Raw genomic sequence first — 27,924 nt, forward strand, 5'->3', positions numbered from 1 at the left:
ACATTTTTCAAAAGTCAGTCACATCTACAAAAAGAAGTCCACAAAGGAAAAATTACGATTCGTTAGCCTATAATATAATAAATAACTATAGCTCTGGAGTTTATACTACATGGTAAGAAAGTGGAAAGCATCACATCGGAATTCAGTCTCAAATCCAGAAAAAGAAAATGGAATCGAAAGAGAGTAAATAAATAAATAAATAGTGTTTAATTTAAATGGGTACTGTTATTGTTGTCCTAGTAGTAAGGATAGATCTCAGAGTTTGGAGTTAAAATGCAGCCGAATCTGTTCCCATTCGGTAGCGTATTCGGGAACCCGTTTTTGTTAAATGCTGATTTAGGAGAAGACGGTGTTCGTTTTGGATTTGAGAGTTCTAGATTGTTCTTTTTGGTCCCCTTTTTGTTGTTGCAAGGCGGAGGCGGAGGAGGAGACGACGGCGGAATGGATTTGTCAAAAGTTGGTGAGAAGATTTTGAGCTCTGTTCGCTCTGCTAGATCTCTTGGTCTTTTGCCTCCCGACGTTGATCGCCCGGAGGTATGTATATATGTATTGTTATTATTATTATTATTATTATTTAAATTAATGCTGTTTGCATTTGCTAATTTGATTAATTAATACTAATTCTAAGTTCAATGTTTTTGATTTAATAGCGATTTGTGAACCCTAGCAAATGCAATCTTGAACTTTGTAAAAGAATAAAAAAAAAATTAGGAATTTTTTATAGGAAGAAAGCTTGTTAACCTGACACGCGTGTCCAGTTCCTCTTAGTGGAATTGAATGGGGCGGTACTAAACTTCCTATTAGTAAATTGGGGTTGGCAGGCAAATGTCTCATCCTTTTGACTGGTATTTACTGGATCCATGGTGGAGAGAGATATTGTTAGACGTGGAAGGTCATTTTTGCCAAATTTGGGGTGGAGCCTGATGTGAGTAATGGAGATTTATCAGAAATGGTTGACATACTTTATGCTGCCTCCGAGGCTTTATGTGAGCAGTGGAAATTTTGCTCGTTTAGGTTGATTCTTGGTGTGGCATGTCACTAGCAGAGGACTGACTCTCAAGTCTTCTTGTTTGTTAGGGATCAGATTTATTTTTGGGTCTACTTGTTAGTTAATGATATTAATGCTTTTATAGTTAATTCTAAAAGTAGTTAGTGCTGTTCATGGGACTTTCTATTCAAAATGCCAAGATTGGGATTTTGGAATTTATGCTACTTCTCTTGACATGCTTTTAATGCATTGGAGATTTATGAAAAAGATGGTTTTCATTGGAGGTAGTCTTGAAATGGCTGTTTTAATCATGCTCTTGTCACAGGAGTTTTTTTTTTTTTATTTGGGGGGGGGGGTGTTGGGGGTTGACAGCACTGCCTTTTGATGGAAGCTATTTGGAAGGCAGTTGCTCCTTCCAAGCTTGTTTTTTCCCATCTCTTCTTTTTTGTTCTTTTAGGAATTGATGTGTTGGGGTATGTTGACCACTGACAATCTTGGAAAAAGGGATAAAATCTTGATCAGTAGAATTTTCCTTTATAAAAGTGTAGCTGCATGGATTTGCCACTTTTACCATTTTTTCTTTGATGCTGGTGGGAGCATGTTTTGAATGACATGGGTTCTTTGGATGCTTATAAGGTTAGTCAAAGTATGGAAATGGAGATGTATCCACGTCTGTACTGATTACAGCGTAGTTTTGATCTGATTCCTGTAGTTATTTTCTGACTATTGTGCGAGGAGCCTGATAGAAAGTCTTCAGATCTTTGGAACAGGGAGCAATATTTAGTTGACATTCCTTTGGCTATTAATTTTGCAAATTCCTGTCATGCATATTGGTTTCTTATTGTTGTTTATGGGTTCTAGCTAGTAGTTTTCATGTTGAAAAAAAATAGTAGAGAAAGAAAAGTGAAAGTAATAGGGACCTGGTGAATGCTAGTGGTAAAGGTCTATTTCTCTCTAGCTCTCTCTCTGTCTTTCAACTTTTCCTTAAACAACTCTCCTGTGGAAGTCTGGTGGCAAATTGGTAAAACTCTGAATTTTCTGCATCAATGATTATTCAACATGTATTGTAAACACCCATCCAGTAGGCCTTGATTACGAGTATGAGCTATACCATTGAAAATTCCCTCTTTCATTCAAAGATATACAATTGTTTATAACATGAATCTTTAGTTTCTGAGATTTAGTGTCGCATCACCAGTAAGAGGCTTCTTTGGTTCAATCTTGAGCTGGTTGTTAAATTTTACTCCAGCGAGTGATTGGCTTTCCATCTCTCGAACTACTCACGTAGACTATTATTTTTTTGGAACAGATATAGTAACAGTCTTTGTCATTTACTTATCCTCACTGTTAATCTGGAGTTCTTTCATTCAGATTGCTAAAGTTGTGCAAGTTCATACTTACGCATGGTTTAACTTTTAGCTGGTGTGACTCTCATGCACAGGGTTGTGGAGATTACTTAGGCAGATTTTGATTCTCATTTCCTTTTTCAGGTTCCAGCCCGAGCTGCAGCAGCTGCCGCTGTTGCTCATGTGCTTGCAGGAATGCCTCCTCATCAGCGGTTTAATCTTCCTTCAAGTTCTGAAGAACTACGATCAATATATGGAAGCAGAATACCAGGTCACATGGTGGAGGAGCTGGAGGAAGACTTCTATGAAGAGGTTTCTACTTGCGTTTAATTTTCTCCTGTTTTTATGTGGTATGTCAATAATGTTTTCTTGAAAATGGTTTATCTGTTTGAGAATGCTTTCTATAGTTTGTTCTTAGCAAAAGACTTATTGGTAGAACATCACAAGCTAATTTACTTTGCATTTTCATGATGTGCTTTCAAAATTTTTTGTATTTGTGATAGAGTGTAATCAATCATGTTATTAAATGCTCAAGCTATTGGCTAGTCTAGTAATTTCCTAAAACCAGGAGGTCTTTGTAATATTCCCTTGGTTCAAAAGCAAAACCCAACTATGTCTAGTTTAATCTTTGAAAAAATCACTTTATTACTTGGGAAAATTTAACAGCAATTTGATAAATGCTGATCAAATCACTTTTATTACTTAGGAAAATTTAACAGCAATTGGTAAAGCTGGTCAAACAAGTCATCAATTCATTGTCCATAAGTGCTGTTAGAATTTCTGTTAGGGCCACATAACCTGGCTCATTTTATTTCTCCCCTCTCTTTTAATCTAATGTCAGAAGATAATTGTCAAGTAAACAATTGCATGACTTAATATTGAGAAGAGCACAATTGGAAGGAAAACAGTTGAATTTCTTGCTGCATTGAGACACTATTGAAATGTTGAAAAAAAAATTGTCACACAATAATTCATCAATTGTAAGACTTTGAACCCCAAAGCTTCAAAACTTCTCATTTTTCCAACCACTGGAATCACATTTAGTGTTTGGTTATAAACAAGCTAAAGGAATCTTCTCTTTCCTTGTGTATCACTTTTTATAGCAAACTTGCGGAACTTTTTAAGCACATCATAGACTGCAATAACTGCCTGATAAAAAAATACAACTTCAAACTGAGAGCTTTTAGAGGCCAACTCTCTCTCTCTCTCTCTCTCTACACACACACACACACACACTAGTGGATGTTGTAGAGTTAATCAATTTGTCAAATTTAATGGTGAGGTTTATTTTAAGGATGGTGAGATTGGATAGCTCTTCTTGTGATTAAAAAAGTTCACATTTGGTCTTCAAATTCCATGGTAATTTGCTGGTCATTTTGCTCCTGAATCAATTGGTTATTGGTTAGGTGTTTGGATCTTGCTATATTTTTTGATGTTGGTTGGATTCGAGATCACTAGACATGAGTGGTTGATGGTGAAATTGGCGTATTGACAAAGAGTGATGAAGCAGTGGTGATTCAAGATGGAATTTGTTTGTGAGATTTTTTTTTAATGTTTTTTGGGACTTTTAAGGGAGAGGATCCATTAACTTTTTGTTTCATAAATTTAAGAGAGAATGCCAATTTTTTATTTTCTATATTTGGAAACATTGAGAGAAAAACCTGTTAGATGACAAAGATCAAACATTGACATGCTGGCACAATATGCACCCTCTTAACTGATTGATTAGCCTTTGATGCTGGCTCTTATTTGTCAAATTGTAGGTGAACAAAAATATAAAAGAGGTGCATTATTGACTAATTGAACTAGATACAAGCAAATGTATGGGTTTTTGGCCTCATATAAGTCTTGTGTAAGGTAGCATTGTATGTGTAAATATAGTGAATTCTCTATGAATCACTCATTGTCTGGCCACAAGAGAGATGTGTGCCTCAGGTTTTGCTAGTTGCAGTGGTTCAGATGCCATAAAATCCAGGGGCAGGGGTTCTTTGAAGAGCTAGAAGTGATGCTCTTTATAGACAGTTCCATCAAGTCTCTTTTCTTTTAGCAACGAAGAAAGACCAAACTAAAGAAGGTGCCAGCAGGGGCGTGTTTATCCGAACTTGTATCACCATAAAATTATCTTGTTAATGACTGCTCATGTTGAGAATAGCATGGCCATTATGGTAGCTCTTTATTTGACCAGCAACCATTTGATGAGGCAATGCCATATTCTTTTGTGTAATCCTACATAATGATCAAGCTGCACGTGCTCACATTAATGAGCGAGAGATGTTTCCATAATTTTTTTGGCAAGTTGTTTTGTAGGTGTCAATGTTGCAACTTAAGAGGGATTACATGTAACTCTAAGCATGGAATTCTTAAGAATGAAACCACCATTTGTCTTAAACTATGAGAATGCTATGGTTAAAATTTCTATGTTTATCACTTTTTTGGGTTTTGTGGGAAGGTAAAATTTTAAGAGCTTGTGGGAATGTGCCATTTATGCAGTCTTATGGCGTATGTGGTTGGAGAGAAATGTTAGATAGGAATCAGTTTACAAGGAGAATTGTTGTGGGATGGGTAGCTTTTCTCTCTACTCTTCATTTCATGCTTTGTTATATCTGGGTGAATTTCCTTAGCTGATAATGATAATGGGATTGGGGTACTCTTTTATATATATATATATATATATATATATATATATATATATAACCTTTTTTAAATTTTTTTGTTTTCATGACCTGGAAAGTGAGTCACCATCCAACATGATTTTTATAGTTCTTTTCAGCCAGTCAGTATAATCTTCATTCATAAAAAAATACTATCTTTTGCTGTGAGTTGTGTGACAAACATATGAAAATGTACCCTTTACACCATTGTGAAACTTTCTGATTTCATTTATGCTTCTTAGAATAGGAGTAGTTGCTTATGCATCGAGCTAAAGTTTGAGCTGATTTACTAAAAGGCTGCTGGGTATCATCATGTGCAGGATTTTGATCCAGTTAGGCATATTCTAGAGCATGTTCCATCTGAAGAAAATGAATTAATGTATTTTGAGGAACAGGTACCTCTTTCTAGAAAAATAGAATTGATATTTTACTCTGTTTGCATGTATTGCCATGATGTGTGTACCGAGTGTTGCACCATAATTAGATGGTCTTTTGTAGTAACTCATGGTATATATGATTATAATGTCATTATTGTATGTTCTACATGAGAAAACTGTTGGATTTAATGAATCATGAAAATATGAATATTCACCAAAATAAGGTGGTCCAAAAGTTGCATGTAATTTGCACCATGCAATTGTGTCTTTCGTGTTGTATTCATCACTTGTACATAATTGGAAGAGAAATATCCAGTACTCTTTGATTAAATTCCTATAACATGTATGTGGGGTTCACTTAAGATAACTATCCCTGAACCTATATGCAAAAGGGAGGCTTATAATGTTTAAGTATACACATTGTCTTTTGTACTTTTTACTGATGATATTCTCTGAGGATTTGGGCACTCTAGAATGACACAAGGACTCTACATTGTGAGTTTTGTTCCTGATCTTCTTGCTAGTTTGGAGGATTTTATATTCTCCCAGCTCCCACATTCATTTGTAAATATTATCTACTTTTCCTTGTCTAAAAGAGGAAATATTTGAGACTATACGTGTAAAATATGATTTGTTAACTTTGGTGTTCAGTTTGGCCCAAAGTACCTGAATTTTGATGATTTGTCAATATTTTCTGGGCAGATAATATGTGGTTGGATTTTCTTAAGTTCATCATGCTTATTGATCTTCTAACACACATACATTACAAGCAACTTATTTTGTAGACAAGCCTAAAATTTGAAGTGTTCTTTGCTGATATTCAACTAGTTTCCCTATGCTTGTTGCTTTATTGTGAACCCATCAATAATGTGATGATGACTTCATAGTGAACTATTGCCCAGTTTTTCATGAGGTTTATTTCTGGTATTCAGGCACCCAAAGGGGAACGTTTCATTTAATGGACGAGACCAGGGGCATGCCTTGCCATGTTATTTATGCTTTTTGGATGCTTTATATGCATGATAACCAATCCCTAGTCAAATGCACTAATTGAGTCTACATTAGTTTGATTTCTGGTGCATGGAACCTAAAGTGGGATAAGTAAAGGGGAACCTGCAGCCACAAATTTTGAATTTCTGGGAATTCATCAATTCTTATCTAAATATTTTTGATTTTCACTTTTCATGGAATTCAAAATCCTTAATTAAAAGAAAAAAAAATGAATCCCTGCTAAAAATTGAGAGGTGTGTATATATATATATGTATGTATGTATGTATGTATATGTTTGAGTCCTATTCTCCACTATTGCCACTTCCATCAATTACTATCACCATTCCCGCCACTTCACCACATTTGTTTCTGTGCCCGTCGCTGCCACCATTATTGCCATTGGTACTGCTACCACCACAGCTATAATGACCGTGATGGTGGTGGCAGAAAGACATCATGGTTATGGTGGTGTCAGCAATGACAGTGGATGCAATGTGGTGGTACTAGGAGAGGTAAGTGGTGACAAAATGGTGATAACAGAGATAATAACTAAAATGGAGATGACTAACATCAGCTAATGCTAGCTCTCTTGTTCTTAACGTTGCTACCAACACTGCTTTCACCCAATGCCATTTGCCACCACTGTCACTGCCTTAAGTTGCTTCTGCCATAATTACCTTCACTGTTTGATGCTTATTCCATATCCCATAAACTACTGAAATTGAACTGAACTAATAATTACCTCCAGTTCAGTTCAATTAAACTTCTGCAAATACTCTAAAGTTGTAGAACACTCATTCAAATCCTCAAGGGGATAATAATAAATTGTGATTTCCAACTCTTAGATATTTACCTAAAAGAATGTGATTGAAAGTGTGTGCACAAGTACAGAATTAGTCTGATTCCATTCAGTGAACTGGTTCTCCTGATAGGAAGTTACTTTGACCATTCTTTCTTTGCTTTTGTGCAAAGTACATAAAGCTTATACGACTCAAGGACAAGTATAATATTGTTGAGAGTTTGATGATGGAGTTTATGCTTTTATTCATCAATATTATGGCTTTGATTTTGTTCTTTCCCCTTACAGATTCACAGAATTCCATACTCTTGTACACACGATAGCTGTCTGTTCATGTTTAAAGCTCATTGCCAGTCTAAACTACTGCATAAAATATGTTGATGCACTTCGTCATCACACAACATTGTTTTCTCAAATATTTTTCTCCAATTAATTGACTGCAATTTGACATGGATTCTTCTTTTTGTAGGCCACTCTTAGAATAGCTCAACTAGATAGAGTAGCAGAACGTTTATCCCATCATGTTATGGAGCATCATGAAGTAATGGGTGAGGTCTTATTAGATTTCATTTAGAAGAGAACATTTTGCTGATATTTCTTTTGATCAACCAATGTTCTTGCATGTACATTTATTAATTGTAACATATCTAATTCAGAGTTGTCTTGACAAGGTTTGCATTCTTCATCCTTGTTAAACTCCTTTCCCACTTTTGTATTAAACGATTTCAGTGTTTATATGAACAAGTTGTAATTTCCCTTGTCATTAACTTATTTCTTATAGGTAGGTTTGTTTTTATAGTAATTTCCCTCGCCCATGCATTTATATTGAACAAATAGAGAAAGACCTGCTTTTGAATGAGACATTTATAATTGCTTTTGGCCAGTGAAGGGGATGAATTTGGTGAGGGAAGTAGAGAAAGATTTAAAGGTTGCAAATGTCATCTGCATGGTAAGCATTCGTTGTTGTTTTCCTTACATGGTTAACGAGCCTTAGTCAAGAATGATACTCGTAAGAAATGCGCACATATTTTTTTAATTCATGATGTGCATGCCTGTGGGCATGTAATTGTAGTTTTGAGGATGCTATTGTCATTGACGTCTCATTACTGTCAGCATTGCTTCTCTTTCTGGATCAGGATTTCCTTTATTTTGTTTTGCAGAATGGTAGAAGGCACCTGACTTCATCAATGAATGAGGTTTCAAGGGATCTTGTAGTGAATTCTAATTCCAAAAAGAAAAAAGCTCTCCTGGTATGTTCATCTTCCTGGAGACCCTAGGAATAACATTTGAACATTTCATTTTTCATATTTTATTTTTTCAATCCGAAGAAGTTGATGCTTTGAGCTCCATTTGGTAGATATAAGTTGTCCTTTCCTATTTCAGGACATGCTTCCATTATTAACTGAGCTTCGTTGTGCATTGGACATGCAAAAAGCACTTGAATCCCTGGTTGAAGAAGGAAATTACTGCAAGGTTGGTCAATGTATCTTTGGCTAGTGATGTCTTATGGTATTATGGCCTTTAGCTCTTCAACTTCCATCTCTTCTAACAAATTGTTTATTGTGTGAAAGAGAATCACACTAAATTCTGTTTATTTTCCCAGGCGTTCCAAGTCCTATCTGAGTATTTGCAGCTATTAGATAGTTTCTCAGGGCTTTCAGCAATACAGGAGATGAGCCGTGGGGTTGAGGTGAATATAAATATGAGTTAAACATGCATCTATTATTCTCCATCAAGCTTTGGTAGTACATTTTTTTATGTTAGTCTGAAAAAAAATACATCTACTATCCAAACCGAATTAGTCTCCTTTTGTTTTGTCTTAAATAATGCATTTATCAAGAAATCCAAGTTCACTGTTGATATTTCCCTATTTTCTTTATCATGCTTCATTGTTTCACCATTTTATTGTTTGTCTTGCACGTTTATTGTTAGTAGAAGCTCACATTGGTGAAGTGAAAAACAATTCTACTTGAGTAGCTCTTCCCTATTCTTGTAACTGTTTTGATTTTCATACAGGTTTGGTTGGGGAGAACCCTTCAAAAGCTGGATGCACTTTTGCTGGGAGTGTGCGAGGATTTCAAGGAGGAGAGTTACATAACAGTCAGTATATTGATCTTTTGTTGTGAAAAGGATATTTTTCTTACTCCAATTTCCACATGCATATAGTTGTTAAAATTTCTGTTTTCATGAATTGTTTCATGTAAATTATATTCAATGCTTAATGTTGTTTTTATCTTTCTCATTGTAGCATATTTTTTCATAAGATGAGTTTTATATAATATCACGTGTATGATTAATGTAACTATCATTCTGGATTTGGGACATCATTTCCTCTGTTAACTGGAAACTGATGGTTTAGCTGTTAAAGTTTCCGGGGAATTGTATCTGAGACTGAGGAGTGGATTTCACTACTCCTTTCCAGCTAGGGATTTCTCTAAAGGGGTCAACTCCACTTGCATAACCATTAGACCATCCAGTAAGAAAAAATGATAGCTTACTCTAGTTCTTATCTAACCACTCCCCTGTCCTTTTTTCGGGTAAACATTTGATTCTATTTCTACCAGACATTAGGTATTTGAGTTTTGAACCAGCTCTTATGCACCTGAACAAGAAATTCTTTTCAACAACTTATGGATTGGTAGTATTACAAAAAACTTTTGTTTCCTCCCCCACTTGCATATTAGGTTCCTCCTTATTTTTATCTATAATAAACATGATTAGTCACAGTATGTTACCTTGGCAAATTGCACTCAAAGAATCAATATAACTACTTGGAGTTTTGTGTGAAAAATTTGTAGATTCAAATGATTGATTGTTACAATTTGAACAGGTAGTTGATGCATATGCTTTAATTGGAGATATCTCTGGTCTTGCTGAAAAGTTTCAGAGCTTCTTCATGCAGGAAGTTTTATCGGAATCCCACTCTGTGTTGAAGATTATTGTACATGAGGTACACTCATAATTAAGATTTTATGCTTGACAATAGCTTCTCAGAATTGGAAGTAGTGGACAAGATATACATGGCTCAGTTACGAGTTTCAAGTCTAAAATCCTCTCTCACACGCACACTTGTGTGCATTTAATAATGCATTCTTTGAGGTTTTTAAATTTTCAACTTTTCTTCAGGGTTTTCCCCTTAAAATTCTCCTTCCTTTACATCTTTACTCAGATCACTGATTAACTTACGCAGGATCTGGAAATACAGATGCAGAACAATAGGTACTTTCTTTTCACTTTAATTGTGCTGGTATTGAATTCATCATAACCCTCAATTATTTTTATAATTTACATAACATTTTTTTCATTTCATCCAGACTTACCTACAGTGATCTATGCCATCAGATACCTGAATCTAAGTTCAGGATGTGTTTATTGAGAACATTAGCTATCTTATTCAGGTTGATGTGTTCCTATCATGAAATAATGAGCTTCCAACTGGAGAGTATGGTAAGACTTAAGTTCTATCTATTCCCTGTTTCTGTTTTTATTTTCCCTATGTTTTCTGGGATGTTTTCAGTTCTCTCCACAACAAGGTCAGCGATTGCAAACTTTGATGGTTAAATTTTGTACCTTTAAACTCTCTTTTCCTATTTATGCTTTAGCCATTTCTTGTTTGTAAACTTTGGATGATTGCTTAAATATGTTTCTTAATTGGCATTGAAATAGTTGTTGGGCGTCATTTAACTTAATGGATCATCTTGAACTGTTAATGCTTTTGGCGTTGTTTCTGTATCTATAGTCTTGTTTTTTTAGTTATTTTTAATAATTAATAATTTGTTTTTGTTTTCTCATTTTGACGAAACATTTTATGGCAACACTGTTACCAATCTTAGATGAGGCACATTCATTTTGGACAACCTAGATTTCTTACATGAAATGAAGCTAAACCATCTAAATGTAGATCTTTATGCCAGCTTATAGCTTCTTAAATCATGAAATTTTATTTCTTCTGTCAATTTAAAGGGTGGGGGATAATAAAAGCAGTATGAGTTTGAAAGCTTTCCAAGATCTACATTTAGATGGTTATGCCAGCTTATAGCTTCTTAAATCATGAAATTTTATTTCTTCTGTCAATTTAAAGGGTGGGGGATAATAAAAGCAGTATGAGTTTGAAAGCTTTCCAAGATCACCGCAGACAAGTTTCCCCCTCTTTTAATTTGTTTTAATTAAAACATATCCTTTTGTATCTCTTATTTAGTTGTTATAACTAACATTGGTTATTTAACATCAGTTATGTCTTCATTTTCATGTGATTGTTTCTCTATTTTTAACGTAAAAAAGAGTTAAATGTTTTTCAGGATTTGGTATTTCAAGCATCTGATATGAAGCAAGATTCCTTAGGAAGCAATGGATCTCTTCCTCAATCTGTGGATGGAATGCTTGGTTCATCTTCTGTTGATGAATCTACAACAACTTCTATGTATCAAGATTGCAATTTTGATGTAGATGAAACTAAAAGTAATGGCGGTGAAGCACCAAGCAGCGGATCCCCTTGGTATCATCTGCGAAAAGAGGCGACAACATTTGTTTCACAAACGCTTCAGAGAGGACGAAAGAATCTTTGGCAGCTTACAACAAGCAGAGTATCAGTATTGCTTTCTTCTGCAGTTATTAGCTCTATGAGTGTGCACCAATTCTTGAAAAATTATAATGATTTGAATGTATTCATCTTGGCTGGGGAAGCCTTCTGTGGAGTTGAAGCAATTGAGTTCAGACAGAAGTTGAAGGCTGTATGCGAGAATTATTTGCTGGCATTTCATCGGCAAAATATTCATGTAAGTTGTTTGCCAGGGTTAGTTTGTTATACAATTTTAGTTTTCTTTGCTTGTACCCCTGCTCTGTTTGTTGCGTGATACTTTCATGTTTCACAGCGTGAAGCTTTCTGTCAATAAATTCACTTCTTACTTAATTGTCCTGGTACAATAGCATAACTTTTTTGTGATTCTAATAAATTTTTTCTTTTCCAAATTTTGAATATCTGCCTTTTGAAACATAATGAGAATTTTAATATTCAGAATTGTTTTTTTCAGGCACTCAAAATGGTTATGGAAAAGGAAAGTTGGCTGAAATTGCCACCAGATACTGTACAAGTAATTAGTTTTGCTGGGCTTGCTGGCGATGGGGCAGCCCTGATTGTTCCATCTCATGATAACTCCTCTAATGCAAAATTGCATCATTCTAAAAAATCATTGAAATCTGATGCCAATAGCAAGAAAAGTGGATTTTCCTCTTGGATTAGAAGTGGAAATCCATTTTCGCCAAAATTAATCCCCATTTCAGTAGAAGGTCACAGTTCTTCCCTGCTTAATGGGGCACCCGCTGGTGAATATGATGAACATGCAAATTATACGGTGTCTCCCCAAGGTAGTGGTGCAAGTCATAAAAGTGGAATGCCCGTTTCAGAAGATGAAAATGAAGATCTACTTGCAGACTTCATCGATGAGGACAGTCAACTCCCAAGTCGAATTTCAAAACCAAAACCTTCTAAAAGTAACTCTTCTCATTGTAAAACGGATGAAATATCTGCACAGACAGGATCATCTCTTTGTCTTCTCAGGTGGAATGCCATTTTGTTCTGTTAACTGATAGCTATTTATACATGGATGTTATAATCTGCAGCTATGCATAACTGTGCTTTACTGAACTGTGTTTATTTGTGGATGTTAGGTCAATGGACAAATATGCAAGGTTCATGCAGAAACTAGAAATAGTAAATGTTGAGGTTTTTAAGGCATGTTATTTCATCTACATTTCTTGTTTCCTTGTCCTCTATTTATTTGAACTTAAAAATCTAATGGTATTTTTTTCTTCTCTAAATTGTTTTTCCTGATTCAGTATATTTTTGCAGGGTATATGCCAGTTGTTTGAGATTTTCTTCTATTTTGTGTTTGAAACATTTGCTCAGCAGACCTCTAATTCAAGTGGAAAATCTGACTCTCTCAATTGTAAGGGTTTCTTTTTTCCTTTAATCTTCCATCCTGTCCTATGCTGATCAATTCTGATTCATTCATTCACCCCTAATCACTATAGCTGCAACTATTTTGAGCTAATGTGTACTCATAATTCATATCTATGTTATGCAGATCGGCTGAAGACAGCCATATCCAGAATTACACAAGATTGTGACCAATGGATAAAACCCCAGCTGACCCCTGTTTCATCCTCATCACCCACATCTTCGAGTACACATATTCATGGAGATGTAACACCTGCTAGTCCTTCAAATCATTTGCTAGCCACATCCTTTGGTCTCAAGGTATTTATGCATCAATTGTCTTGGAAAAATAAAGTTTTTCTGAATAGAGAGATATTTCCAATCCATTGTGTCCACCTACACAAGATTACTTGAATTATGCAAATTTTTGTATCTCTAAGCAATGATGATGGAGAACCAAGAAAGACTTCTATGATTCATAGTTGATCATTTAATTTATTATTCAAGCCTCTTAAAAATTATTAGAAAATTTTATTTTTTGGACCCTTTTGGTTTATTTTCTGTTGAATGTTTTTTATTAGGATTTTATTTTGTTTCTTATTTAGTAGTGTTGGGTTTTGGTTTTCTATTTAAGAATTCTTATTGCAACTTGTTCTAGGGTTCTATCATGGTTACTGGTAGGGGTGAGCAAAAAAACTGAACAATTGATTAAACCGAGAAAACTGAAAAAAAAATAACCGAAAAAACTGAACAGAAAAAAAAAACGAATTAACCGATTAGAAAATTACAAAAAAATTCCGGTTCAGTTCGGTTTCTAAAGTTTGAAACCGATTAAACCGAACCAAACCGAACTGGTTCAACCAGGCCAACATTTAAAAAAAAAAACAAGTATAAATAGTTTTTAACCCTAAACCTAAATGCATTCTCAGCTTGTCAGCCACCCCCTCCCTGTCTCTCATCTCTCAAATCTTCACTTCTTGGACATCTGATATTCTTTTTTAAACAAAGATCTGACGTGATTCAATATCAATTATCAATAAAAACTTCATTTCTTTCTACCTGGCCACTTTAAAATGAAAATCAAACTTTCTTTAGCTTTAATCTAGGCCTTTCAGAAAGTAAGTCAGACACTCATCTCAGGGACATGACATGAACTATAGCTTGAGGCCTTCTAGTAATCTTTGCTTTGTGAATGGAATGAATTTATAGTGTTGAAAGGTGGAGCAGATCTTGGTCTTATGGACTAGCTTTCTAACCATCCTGAATATTGACCCCCACGATTTTGTCTTCTTCTCTTCCAATCTTCCATGCTCTCTGTCTCTCATCTCTCAAACTTGCCATGTCAGAGGCGAATTGTTGATTATTCTTCCATTTGGCTGGCTTCATTAGGACTACTAAAGTTTCTTCGTAAACGAAGTTTCTTTGGTTAGTTTGATTTGTTGGCTTCTTGGAATGCAAAAGGCCTTTTAGTTAGAGAGCTTCGAGGATATGCTTAAGAGTTTCAAGATCTTTTGATGGGGATTCAATCCTTTGCTTAAGGGTTTCATCTCTTAAATCCCTTGTGTTGTGTTTGTTCAGTTTCAAAAATAAAAGTGCTGAAAAATGTGGTCAATAATTTCGGTTTGAACCGGTTTGAAAGGGAAAAAAACCGAACCGAAATTAATCGGTTTGAACCGTTTTTCGGTTCTGTTCAAAAACTTGAAAAAAAAATCAGTTTAATTGTTTATTTTGATCCAAAACCGGACCGAACCGAAAATGCTTAGCCCTAGTTGCTTGTGCTGTATAAGAGCATCTATGTTTTAAGTTTCACGAGAGCCATTGTATGATGATTGGGGATTGACAATAAAAATGGATAGAGATATTGTTTTCCTTCCCTGTATCACTTGTCTGGCTGGTTTCTCATGTTTGTTATCTTTTTTTGTTGTCTCCTTTTTTTGGTTTAGAATTACAATTGCAGTTGTTTTATGGTTGTGTTTGCGTTTGTGGTACCATGGGTCATTTTGGCATTCATAATTGTATTACTATTGCAATTTAACTAGAAATGATAAATACAAATAGTTTAAAATTTATATTTCTTAATTTCATGAAGAAAATTCTTATGTGCTTACCTCATTTATATGACAATATTTTAGTAATTTAGCTTAGTACAATTGAAAGCAAAGAGATTCTTAAAACACTTTGCAATAATAATAATAATAATAATAATAATAATAATAATAATAAATCAAGATTAGTAGTGGCAAGGCCTATGATATTGGTATGGACATAACGTGGAGGAATTTCTTCATAATTCTTAGCATAATAATGTTTATTGCATTATTTCATTAATGTTTAAGATTTTTAGGTTTGGAGGAGTTTAAGATGTAATTTGATAAATCAAGTATCACTTTTAATCTAATTGTTGGATCGAGCTTAAATCTTGACAAAGATTCTAAAGGTCTTGTTTCCTGTTAGGTTAAAATTTCATGATCGGAGATCGGGAAGGTCTTCAAATAAGGCCAATAAGTTATTGTGCAAGATTGTTATTATTTACCTTGTTGTATTTGAAATTGTTTCCTATTTATATTAGGACTTTGAATGTAATTAAGATTTTACTAATGAATCTTAATTCTAGATGAATTCTAGTAGTTAGGTAAGTTTTAATTAAGAATCCTTTTCTAAAAGGATTTTAGGTCTAACTAATATAAATATGGATGTCTAGTTTATTTTGACAACATTCAATTACAGACTATTCAGACTTTTAATAAAATACTAGAGAGTTTTCTCTAAATTTCTCTACAGCTTAGGTCTGTAACTTTAGTTCTTGAGAACCCTAGCGTCTGTCCAAGCTATATGCCATGTTAACCCTACCGTCTCTGATGGATAGAGACGGTAGCAACCCACTTCATGTTATAGGAGTGGAGGCCTTTTAGGGTGCTGTGCGAGCTTGAGAACATAAACTAGATCATTTTGCACTAGCTCACAAGCAAATAATGAATCGTTTAGAGCAAACCATAACATATCTAACTTGGCTAATGGGAGACGCAAACATGAATCACAAAGAGGAGAGAAACTTGCTTGGAGACTTACCTTGAGGCAGGTCGAACCTCGTACCTATTATTGAATTTGATGAGATTCCTTTATATGATGGAAGATTTTTGAAGAAAAAAATAAGTTATCTGGTTGATAGAGTTGAAAGCTTACTTTTATTTCAACAAGATTCCTTATTATAAAAAAGGACTTGTCAAACACAAGCTTTCTTACTATGGTGCTAGAGAATAGCAGTTTGAATTTCTAGACTTTCTAACTCATATTGGTAGGTTTTTAATTTCATCTTGGTAAGATTTGAGACAATCTTTAATTTTAGAGTTTTTATAAGATGATTATGAAGAGATTTTATATTGGGTAGATAAGAAATTAGTGTTGTAATATGTTTGGCTAGTGTATTGGAGTTTTGGCTCTCCTGAATGTCCCATGGCCATTATTTTTGTTCACGTTATAATTCAGTCTTGTCAAAAGCAGATTTTGCATTACAATGGTTTGGTTAAATATTTTGTCAGTGTGCTCCTTAACCAGAATTCGAAAATTAGGTTTATGCTTGTGTGGAGAGAGGGCGGGGGTGGGTTGCTCAGATGAAGTGGTATGATATATGTGATGCATGAAAACAGATATAGCTACACAATTATATATTTTCTTCTCACTTTATTTGTTTGTTTCAGTATAATGAATGTGCAGTGGCTTCTTGATTACTATGAGCTCTCAATTGCTATCCGCTAAATTTGGCTGTTTGGATTTACAAAAGAACTGTTCTGTAACAGGAATGCCTACAATAATATGACAATTGTATTGCAGGAAAGATGTGCTGCTGCTGATGCCATATCTCTTGTTGCTCAAATATTACACAGATCTAAAACTCATCTTCAGTCAATGCTTCTTCAAAATAATCCAGCTATAGTGGAAGATTTTTTCGTCATACTGGTATATTTCCTTGTTTTACTGCATTGTGGAGCATCATATCAGCCATGATGATTTCAAATCTTGCTAAATTAATTTGACATTGTATTGATGGGAAGTTGTTAAATTGGATATTTGGTATCTCATATGTTGACACAATGAGTTCCGTAGGAGAGAAATATGCAAGTATGAAATATGCCTGTCCAGGTATTATTCCATGTCCAAATTTAGCAGGAAAACTATCGGACATCTGTAAAGTAAATTAGTTTTCCAATTGAATACCAGAGCTTGGGAGTTTGCTTACCTATCCATATATGCACACCATGTTCTGATTGTTCCATTTTCTAGGTTGTATAGGTCAAAAAGGAAATGAGCAATGGTGGATTCGAAACATCCAAGTTTTGAGATTGTTGTTGGTTAAGCGAGAGGGAGGACTTGATTGGCTTCCACCCTACATTTCTTACCATACCTATGCCATCTATTTTACAACGTGCCCATTACTTGAACAGGCATACTCATTTTATTCTCTCTCTCTTTTCTTTTCCTTTCCTTTCAACCCTAATGAGTAAAGTTGTCCAACAACATAGTTTGGACCATAATCATATCCCCTTAGCTAACCTTCACGGATTATCCTTTCTTCTCAGCTTGTCTTTGTCTTTACATGAAATATGTGCTTTTGGTCCTTAATTTAGATACAAATGTTTTCTTTCCTTTACTGTTGACAAGTTAGCTTTTATCAGGTGGATTCTGTACCAGATCTTACAGAGCACATACACAGGACAACTGCAAGATTACTTCTTCATATCAACGGGTAAGTCCAGAATTGAATAATGTTGATCAAGCCCTTTTAGATTTATTTAACCATCAGATGCTCTTCTACTTTAATGAACTGAATAATTTCCATGAATCCTTATCGGATGCCCATGGCCATCTCCAATGGAATTTCTCACTACAGATACTAGCTTATGACTTTTATCCTTGTTTTAATACACATTTACATTTGATGGTACTGTTAATCTTTTGTGTACTTCAAACTACTCAAAGGTTCCCCTAAGCAGCCTTTTGAATGGCAAGTCAATTCCTCTATCAAATAAAACTTGCATAACAATAATACTGGCAACCCTATTAGCACTAAAAAATCCTTGAAGTTGTGATTTGAGTCAAAGAATCAGCCTATAGCATAAAATGGAACCGGCCTTCTGCCAATTAAATAAAAATCACAGCTTGTTAATGGAATCAAAATTAGGAGCCAAGGGAAATATGATGCAGGATCATCTGCAAATCCTATTTACAGGGCATGAAAATTTCAGCAGGGGGCGGACTGACCTAATTATCATATTTAATGTATTTGGTGATTAGATTAATCAGTTTGTTATCAGCAATGGAAGCACATCAGTCTTGAAACTCTTAAGGAGCACTTTAAAATTGCTTGAGTGAGGAATGCACATAATTCGAGACAATGAAATCTGAATTTTATATAAAGGAGGAATTGCAGCATCAAACAGGTGAGCTGTGAAAACTTGCAGGTATTAATTGTTTTGTCTGTGTCACACAATTGCTTACAAAATATACTAGATATTTATGATGCTTAAAATCAGATTTGAATGGTTTGCAACTTCACTCAACAAGAACCTACCTTGAAGAACTAAAGTTATACGCAATGATCACTTCCACCTTACATCTATAAAAAGACGCGATGAGTAATATAAAATCATAATGAAGTTGATCAATCTTTCAAAGAGTTTGGAAATTCAATCAATCACAAAAGATAGCAAAAATTTGTTTTTATTAAAAATAGTCTTTTTCTAAAAGGTCTCTGCAAAAACAATATTTATACTAGAAATTATTCTTAGTCTAATAGGATATCCCTAATAAATAATAATAATTCGACGAGTCAAAATTTAAATAATGACCCTAATATCCTTAAAATTTCTAATAATAACTAAAAGATAAATAAAACAATAACCCAACTAATTTAAATAAGATTTATATCGTTTTCATAATCTACTGGTAGAATCAAAGCTCAATTTCAAACATATGGTTCTCTGTTGTCTTAATGAATTAGAAGGCGTACCATCTAGAAAACTATGGATGTTTACTTTCCAATGCAACTAGAATCACATTAAAATTTCTTTTGTAACTTCAATTACGACCAAAACAGTAACGAAAGGTTAAAACTGGTAGACTTGAATCGTCTTATTCCAATCTTTTTGTAATGTCTGAATGCCCATGTACAAATCCTTGTTGAAGATGAATTAAATTAATCAAGGTTTGTACTTTATTATTTAATATTTTCTTGAAATCTACCTTAGCTTGTGTTTTGAAGAAGCCCATTAAAAAGTCTTTTTGAATCTCTTAGTCCTAAGTCTTGTCACTAGACCAACTTGAACTTTTAATGGTTTTTTTGATGTTGCTTGGATCGTATCATTTCTTCTCTTCTCGAAATCATTTGTCCTTGAATCATCACCTATATCAAATAAAAAGACATAAAAAATACTGAATGTAGCATTAACATCATACGCGTCTAGTTGATCCATTTCTTAGGCTTTGTCATCAATCCTCTCTATGATCTAAAAATGATTATCTTCTTGAGGCATCAATTTTGCTCTTCTTTGTTTAGGAATCCTTTCCTTTTTTATATGCACCCAAACTCAATCTCTTCCTTTTTTATATGCACCCAAACTCAATCTCCTAGTTGAAACCGTACTAATTTGTGCCCTCTATTAGCCTTGCATGTTAGTCATTTTTCTTCTTTATCTGTTGCCGTATCTTTGCATATAAATCTTTCACCACCTGTATTTTTTGATTACCATTAAGACAAATCTTTTCATTGATATGTAAAATAATAAAATCTAATGATGTTAAAAGATTAAAACCATAGAAAATCTCAAATAGTGAATAATCAGTAGTAGAATGCACACTATAATTATATGTAAATTCAATAAATGACAATCTTTTCAATTTTTAAGATTCTTTTGAATGATAACTTTTAATAATTGAGTTAAAGTCTTGTTTACTACTTTAGTTTGAGTATCTTTTTGTAGATGATAAGTAGTAGAAAATAAAAGTTTAGTTATTAATTTACCTCACAAAACCTTCCAAAAGTAGCTTTAAAACTTGACATCTTGTTTAAACGCAATTCTTCTTGGAACACTATGTAACCAAACTACCTCTCAAAAAAATAGATCAGTTATATTCATTGCATCACCAATTTTATACCTCTCTAAAAAATAGATTAGTTATATTCATTGCATCACCAATTTTATGGCAAAATATGAAATGTGTCATGTTAGAAAATCGATCTACAACAAAAAATATGAAGTCTTTCTTTCCTTAACCTCGATAAACTCAAATTAAAGTCTATGAAAATATCAACTCAAGGTTTCTTAGGAACAAGTAAAAGTGTATATAACCATTCATACAAATTATATTTAATTTTAAAAATAGTTTTTCATTTATCACAGTTTTTCATTCTAACATGACGATATCTACTTTTAAGATCAATTTTGAAAAACAAACAAGATTCATGCAATTCATCAAGCATATTATCTAATCTTGGAGTAAGATATCTATATTTTTTTGTTATGTTAATGATTGTTCTACAATCAACACACATTCTTCAAGTTTCATCTTTCTTAAGTACCAAAAGTATAAGAACAACACATGGATTAATGTTCTCTCGAATGTACCCCTTCAACATTAACTCTTCCACTTACATTTATAACTCCTTTGTTTTCTTAGGAATTACTTTTATAGGCTAGACTCTTAGAAATAGCCAAACCTAGTAGTAGATCAATCTGATGTTTTATTCCTCTTAACAATTAACTTGGAATTTTTTTAGAAATACATCTTCAAATTCCTGAGAAACACACACCAGGAACACATGAATAAAGTTCCTTAGTGTTAAAAGTATGCCTTCTTATACATGAATAAAATCATAGGCATATGAGAAAAATAAGTACGTGTAAGATCACTTTTTTTAGCATAAAAATTAAGGTGTTTCCCTATTTTTACTACATCTTTTCTCACCCTTTCTCTCTCCAAACTTGGCCTTCCCTTCCTTTTTTATTTATTTATTTTATTTATTTTTTTTTTTATTTTTGGCCGAAGCCTTCAAATTTCACTCAGCCTCACATCCTCATAATTATTTTGTAATACGACCTGCTCAATTTATATTTTTTTTAGCTTCAGCTGATCTTCATACACTTGTCTAGGTGATTGAAAATGGTGCAAGCGTGTATGTTTTCCCATCCTTTTTAACTGTATATCTATTTTTAAAATTAACATGCTTGATTTTCTTATCAAATTATCAAGGTCTCCCCAACAGTAGGTGTGCAACATTTATAGGAACATCTCATAAAACCTCCTCTTATATCCTTATATCTCCCTACTGAGAATGAGATTAAAACCAATTTAATTACCCTAACTTCTCCACATTCATCTCAACAATTGAAACTTATAGTAGTTAAATTCAACTTTTTAACCAAAGTTGTGCTAGCAACATTAGTGTAACTACTATAATCATTACTCATCCTACATGCTTTATTCTTGATATGACATCTAATATGAAAGATATTCTTCGTTGTGCTCAACATCTTCTTCACTAACCTAAACATTCAAAGATATTCTTATAACCAAGGATTCACTATCAACAACATATTTAACATCAATAGCATCTTCAAGTGTTGGCATGCTTTCTTATTCAGATTCATCACTATCTGACTCTATTTCATCAACATCTTTTAAAACCATAATCCTTTTATTTGGATATCCTGATGCATAATGTTGTTGACACCTAAAACATTTAATCTTTTGCATATGCTTCTGTTGAGTATTATTTCTTCCTTGTTCTTTATTGCTACAACCTACTTTTTAACTTATGAGGGTTCGGCAATTTTAGATATTGTTATTAACTTTGTTTGTGCATTACTGTCTCTCCTGAAATTCGACTTCCAACCTTGAGAAGATTCCAAATAGCTGCCTGGTCTTGCTCTACTTTGTTTTTTAAACTGTTTTTTCACTTTTATAGCCACATGTACCCCGTATTCAATTTTTAAATAATGTTGCAATTCAACCATATTAGCAATATCTCTATTTAAACCATTTAAAAATCTACCCGTTATGGCTTTCCTATCTTCAGAAACATTAGCTCTAATCATAGCTATTTTCATCTCCTTAAAATACTTATCAATACTTTTATTACTCTGATATAAAGATTGCAATTTATTATATATTTCTCTATAATAATGATTAGAGACAAACCTCTTTCTCATGATTGCTTTTATTTTCTTCCATATGTCAATGAGTCTTTCTCCATTATGCTTTCTACATGTAATAAGTTGATCTCACCAAATATAACATAATAGTGAATTGAATTACAAGTTTTACTTTTTTTTTTATTCTTTTGAATATCAATGACAATCAAATAACAATTCCATATTTTTTTTTCCAATCCAAATAAGCCTATGAATCATTTTTTCTTTGAAATGCTGAAATTTTAAGTTTTATGTTACCCAAATTACAATCTAAATCATCATGATCATCAAAATTCTTTTCTTGGTTGAAATTTCTATTTGGTCAAGATTCTCTTAGTGGCCATATATAAGAGATTTTGGTGTGTACAAAATTTCCTTCCATGATTAGCTATATTCTTCTTATCATCACCAGAGTTTTCAGCTACTTTTATCTGGAAGAGAAAATGCTCATTTAGTAGACCTTTAACCTTATTTTCCTTGCAACTATGAATATTATGTCTACTAAAGTACTAATCATCTCAATATTTAATTTATCCATCTTTCCCATCAAAATCTCAATCTTTACCTCCAACCTATCTTGTCTTTTTACAAGATCCTTCGCCTTTGATTGTGTCATTCTTTTTGATGATATTGTGAATACATGCAATAAAGGTTAGTAGCAAAGAAAAATTTCCTCACACTCCCTCGCGTGTTTACACTCGATTTAATGTTACTCCACTTGTGTTTCACACAACTCAATCGAGCTTTTTTATTGAATAATCTTATCATGCCTTTTACCTTACTATTCCTTTACTTGGATTCTTAAAGGTAACTTAATAATTTATCAAATAATCAATCAAAACAACGTAATGATTTTATAATAATGAAGACTAAGAATCAAGAAATATACGAAAATAATAAAAACAAAACTTTTGGAAAAGTTTACAAATAACAATGTAAATTCGTGTGAAATATAATAACAAAAAGAAGACACAAAATAAAAGCAAGGAAGTTATGTTAAAGATTAAAAAAAAAAAAAACCTCACTAATTCAAGAAGTCAAGATTAAACTTCAAGAATTTCAAGAAAACAACTAAAATAAAGCAAGAAATATCTACACTAGCCAAATTTTAATGAAAAAAGGCAAGATAATCCAAGAAAAAAATAAGAATTCAATCAACAATACCAAGATTTGGTGTTTACCTATTCGGAAAAATCAAGAAAATATTCAAGAAACTTTAAGCCAACTCTAAAATTTAAAGGCTTGTATTCGGTTTTGACCTATCTTGTCAATTCAACCAATTCTTGCAATGTTTCCCTAATTTTTTTTTTATCCACACAATTCAGCAAAAACAAGATTTTTTTTTTTTTACTATAGGCTGAAATCAAGAAAGATATAAGATAAAGATCAAGATTAAGAACATACTTTTATTTTGATGTGTTCGGAAAAAATCAAGAAACTAAGCAATATTTTTTTTTTTTTTTTATGTAGGGTTTAACACAAACTTTGAAATAATACCCTAGCTCTAAGTTTAGAAAGAAAATCAAGAAATGATACAATCTAAATATTAAAAGGATATAACTTGATAATAGCACAAGCTCTAATACCAACTGAAGCGGGCATTTTCCAAGAAATGTTGAAATTATATTTGAATGGTTTGCAACTTAACCCAACAAGAACATGTCTTGGAGAACTAAAGTTATATGTAATGATCATTCTCATCCTATGCCTATAAAAAGATGCGAATGAGTGATATAAAATTATAACAAAGTTGATCAATCATCTAAAGAGCTTGTAAGTTCAATAAAGAATTTAGTATGAGAATCACGCAATCAATGCTGATTTCTTTATTAAAAATTAGTCTTTCCCTAAAAAGTTTGTACAAAAGAGTATTTATACTAGAAAGAATTCAAAGTCTGATAGAATATCCCTAATAAATAATAATAATTCAATGGACCAAAATTTCAATAAAAAACTCTTAACATCTCTAAAAGGTCTAATAATAATAACTAAAAAATAAATAAAACAATAGTTCAATTAATTTAAATGAAACTAAAGTCGTTTTTGTAATCTGTTAGCAAAATTGAAACTAAACTTCAAGCGCATGGTTCTCTTTCATCTTAATGAATTAGAAGGCGTGCCATATATCACTAAAAATCAATTGGAATGACATTGGAATGTAGCTTTAATTATGACCAAAACAGTAACGAAAGGTTAAAATTGATAGATTTGAATCTTCTTATTCCATTTTTTTTTTTGTAATGTTTGAATGTCCACTTACAAGCCATTGTTGAACATGAATTAAATTAATCAAGGCATGTATTTCATTATATAATATCATCTTGAAATCCACCTTAGCAAGAAATCAATTGAAAGATTTTTTAAATCTCATAGCTCTAAGTCTTGTTACTAGACCAACTGAAACCTCTCACTGATCTTTTAGTATTGCTTAGATCGCATCAAATTATCTGTTTGAAAGGCATACTGATAACTACCTAGATAAACGATGAATCTTAACTGTTCACTGCATGCACAAGATGCCTTCAACTGGCTGGTTTTCAATGCCTGCTTATACTTCAGATGATCAGTTTCCCATGTAAAATACAATCTAAAATTTAGATTCCACGAGCCTTGGTTACCTATTAGCCAAAAAAAATTAGCTGAAGAACATATAATATTTCTATAGTTACAATATTTGTCTGGGTCATTAATACCATCTTTGACGCCAAGCACTCTTTTACAGGTATGTTGATCGGATTGCTAATGCTAAATGGGAAGTAAAAGAGCTTGGGCTAGAGCACAATGGGTTTGTTTCATTCTTTCGTTTTATGTTAATAATCAATTCATTAATATTGTTCAAGTTTATGATCTCATAACTTCCATACCATTTTTCTTTTGTTTCGTCTAGTATTTGTAGTGCAATTTGTGCTATCAATCGAAGTTTTTGATGCACTGGTCTGTTCACCAACTCCGGTTGACTTAGGGTTGAGTTTCTGTTTGATGCTAACCCATTGCTTTGGAGCATTTTTTTTGGTCATGACCTTAGTCCTCTCCCTTTGTGCTTTGTCCTTTGTGACACCCCATGCTTGAGCTTGACCTATTTTAATCAATGGAATTAGGGCTTCATGTTGATTATGTTAGCTTTTGATTTTTGATATATGCGGACATGATTTCTCTTGCAATTGTTTAATATGTACAGGGATTACTTTTACAATAATTATGTATCTAGCAGAATATACTGCTATCATTTTATAAACTCCTTTTGGGTTATATTGACAGGTATGTCGATTTACTGTTGGGAGAATTTAAGCACTATAAAACGAGGCTTGCACATGGTGGTATTCACAAAGAGGTAATGGCTGATCTGTGTCTCGTGAGGAGCAGCATCCTCAAAAATTTTGAATACAGAATGTACAACTAAAATTTATCATTTGTTTTCTTGCTAACTCAATATTTGGTAGATTAACATCTGAAGGATCATGATGCTTTACATCCTGGATACACGAGCACTTCGAATGCATGTGTCTCTGCACATCTACTGATAAATAAATGGGTTTATTAGGCTGGCTAATTTTCTGGTAGTAACTCAGTTAACAATCCTCCTAATCACTGACCTTTCCTGATATAATTGGCATAATTTTCTTGTGTTGCTGTACTCTAAACATGAAGTACTAGCAAATCTTGGATGTTTAATGAGCACTTCACATACAATAGTTAAGTTCTGTGTTTCTTAACAGTGGGGAGACATGATGTCAACTTTTTATGTAACACTAGTTGGCTTGGGATATGTGGAATTGATTCTTTGCCTTCTGTAGTGAGCAGTGGGCAGGTGGAGGATTTTTTGCAAATGTTTTTGTGGGTTTTGGGAGGGGGAGGTCCTTAATCTTTTATGGATGTGCTATGTTTATTGTCTGGATGGAGAAATTACTCTTTCCAAAGAAGTTGTGGTGAGTTAGAATAATCTACTTGGCTTTCTTGTGGTCTTCTAACTGTAGGGGCAGTTACAGGGGTGTCTTTAGCAATTATTTAGTGGGACTGCAGTGCCTTTTTTCATGGTTTTGTTTCTTGCTGCTTACTTTTCTTTATCTTGTCATGATTCACGATCTTTGCTTTTGTATTATTTTCTTCTCATTATCTAATAACATATTCCTTTATCTATAAAAGAATTATTTAACTAATAACTTCCACTCTCGTGACTGACTCTGTTGTAATTTTGTACTACCAAAAATGTTTCTTTTCATGTTTCAAAATGTAAATAACTAACTAGTTTAAGCTATTCTATCTTCCTAGGTTCAAGACCGCCTTTTAGAATATGGTCTTGAAATTGTCGCTGAAACCCTCATTGAAGGTCTATCACGGGTGAAGAGGTGTAGTAATGAAGGACGAGCTCTTATGTCATTAGATCTTCAGGTTCTCTCATAGCTGTTACCAAAAAAAAAAAAAAACTTTTTGTGTTTCCTTTTTGCCCCTACTTCTTTTTGCACCTCCTGAGAAGTGATAAATTTATGTGCTATCTAAAATCCTTTCAGGTATTGATCAATGGCCTGCAACATTTTGTCCCTGTAAATGTAAAGCCAAAATTACAAATGGTTGAAACTTTCATAAAGGTAAGACCTGGTATATTCTATCCGACAAGTTCTTAAAAGTATGTTGGAGGAGAAATGTTTTAGTAGTGACGTTGGAGGCTTGCAGTTTGACCAATTTGCCTTGTTTCTTGGATGCATCGCTCAGTTAGAAATGCCTAGGCAACATATTCATTATCAAGGTTATTAATCGGTGTTCTCATTCTATCAACCAATACAGGCTTACTATCTTCCAGAAACTGAGTATGTACACTGGGCTCGAGCTCACCCGGTAAGAAATATCCTGCGCTGGCATTAAGGAAGGAAGTGCTCTATAATTTTCAATATACTTTTACTGTTTCAATCTGTCTATTAATAGCACAAATGCACATTTCCCTTTCAGGAATACAGAAAAAATCAAATTGTTGGGTTGATCAACCTCGTTGCTACAATGAAAGGTTGGAAGAGGAAAGCCAGGTTGGAAGTGATAGAGAAAATCGAGTGAGCTGTGCGTGACTTTGAACAGTCATGCTAGGTTTTGGGTATATAAAATCTTGCACTCCACTTTTTTTTTATTTTTTCCCTTTTTTGTAACATGAATAATGTATATTGCAAGAGTCTCATGTCCTTGGTTATGCTAGGTTGTATATCGTGTAGTATATGGTTTTACCCTAGTGGGAATGTCATGTAATTTTGAATCACATTATAGTTGAAACTAGTTACATGACCCGCGCGATGCTATGGATTTTTTTTTTTTATATATATATAAAAAATACCAAGAAAAGGCTAAGATTTAAAAGTGTAAGGTCTTTCTACAACGCTATATCTAAGAATCTTGGGTTTTGGTTGTAACGCCTAACCCAAAAGTAATATTTATAATAACATTAAATATGCATGACCCAGTAGGTCTAGTTGCAATACCAAAATCAATAGCCTTGGATGTGAGTTTGACTGTAAAGTTGTGTCATAAAAATATGATAATTAAATAAATTAATTAAAAAGAAAAAAAAACTAATAGAAAGAAAAAAGCTAATGAAGAAAAAGAAAAAAAAATCTGAATTAACTGGATTAACTCTTTAAACCAGGTTAACCTGTCAAACTTTGGATT

At 33.4% G+C, this 27,924-nt stretch overlaps 1 protein-coding gene across 8 annotated transcripts; it reads left to right on the forward strand.

Moving 5' to 3' along the window:
- On the forward strand, positions 1–27,615 carry LOC118034606 (uncharacterized). 8 transcript variants are annotated; one of them, XM_035039939.2, is made up of 25 exons: positions 3–534; positions 2,479–2,646; positions 5,306–5,380; positions 7,622–7,700; positions 8,037–8,101; positions 8,313–8,402; positions 8,536–8,625; positions 8,756–8,842; positions 9,169–9,252; positions 9,983–10,102; positions 10,343–10,371; positions 10,467–10,599; positions 11,451–11,927; positions 12,183–12,709; positions 12,820–12,883; positions 13,001–13,097; positions 13,236–13,408; positions 16,919–17,044; positions 17,761–17,831; positions 24,998–25,060; positions 25,534–25,606; positions 26,545–26,664; positions 26,784–26,861; positions 27,058–27,108; positions 27,220–27,615. In XM_035039939.2, the coding sequence occupies exons 1-25, from the start codon at positions 274–276 to the stop codon at positions 27,319–27,321; spliced, it is 3,303 nt and encodes a 1,100-aa protein (XP_034895830.1). In that variant the 5' UTR covers positions 3–273; the 3' UTR covers positions 27,322–27,615. The 8 variants fall into 8 exon arrangements, 7 of the variants coding, with proteins under 7 accessions (XP_073267322.1, XP_034895830.1, XP_073267320.1 ...); XM_073411219.1 differs by lacking the exon at positions 5,306–5,380; XM_073411220.1 differs by lacking the exons at positions 5,306–5,380; positions 7,622–7,700 and having other exon boundaries at positions 8,042–8,101.
- Positions 27,616–27,924: the final 309 nt, after the last annotated feature.

Source organism: Populus alba, chromosome 9 (assembly GCF_005239225.2).
Source record: "Populus alba chromosome 9, ASM523922v2, whole genome shotgun sequence".
In the NCBI taxonomy this organism is placed as follows: Eukaryota; Viridiplantae; Streptophyta; class Magnoliopsida; order Malpighiales; family Salicaceae; genus Populus; species Populus alba.

Bases quoted from the DNA above. Each gene is read 5' to 3' on its own strand.
- LOC118034606 (XM_035039939.2), top strand. From the start codon at position 274: ATGCAGCCGAATCTGTTCCCATTCGGTAGCGTATTCGGGAACCCGTTT. The intron at 8,102-8,312 runs GTAAGCATTCGT...TTTGTTTTGCAG, and splicing joins TTGCAAATGTCATCTGCATG to AATGGTAGAAGGCACCTGAC. The intron at 10,372-10,466 runs GTACTTTCTTTT...CATTTCATCCAG, and splicing joins ATACAGATGCAGAACAATAG to ACTTACCTACAGTGATCTAT.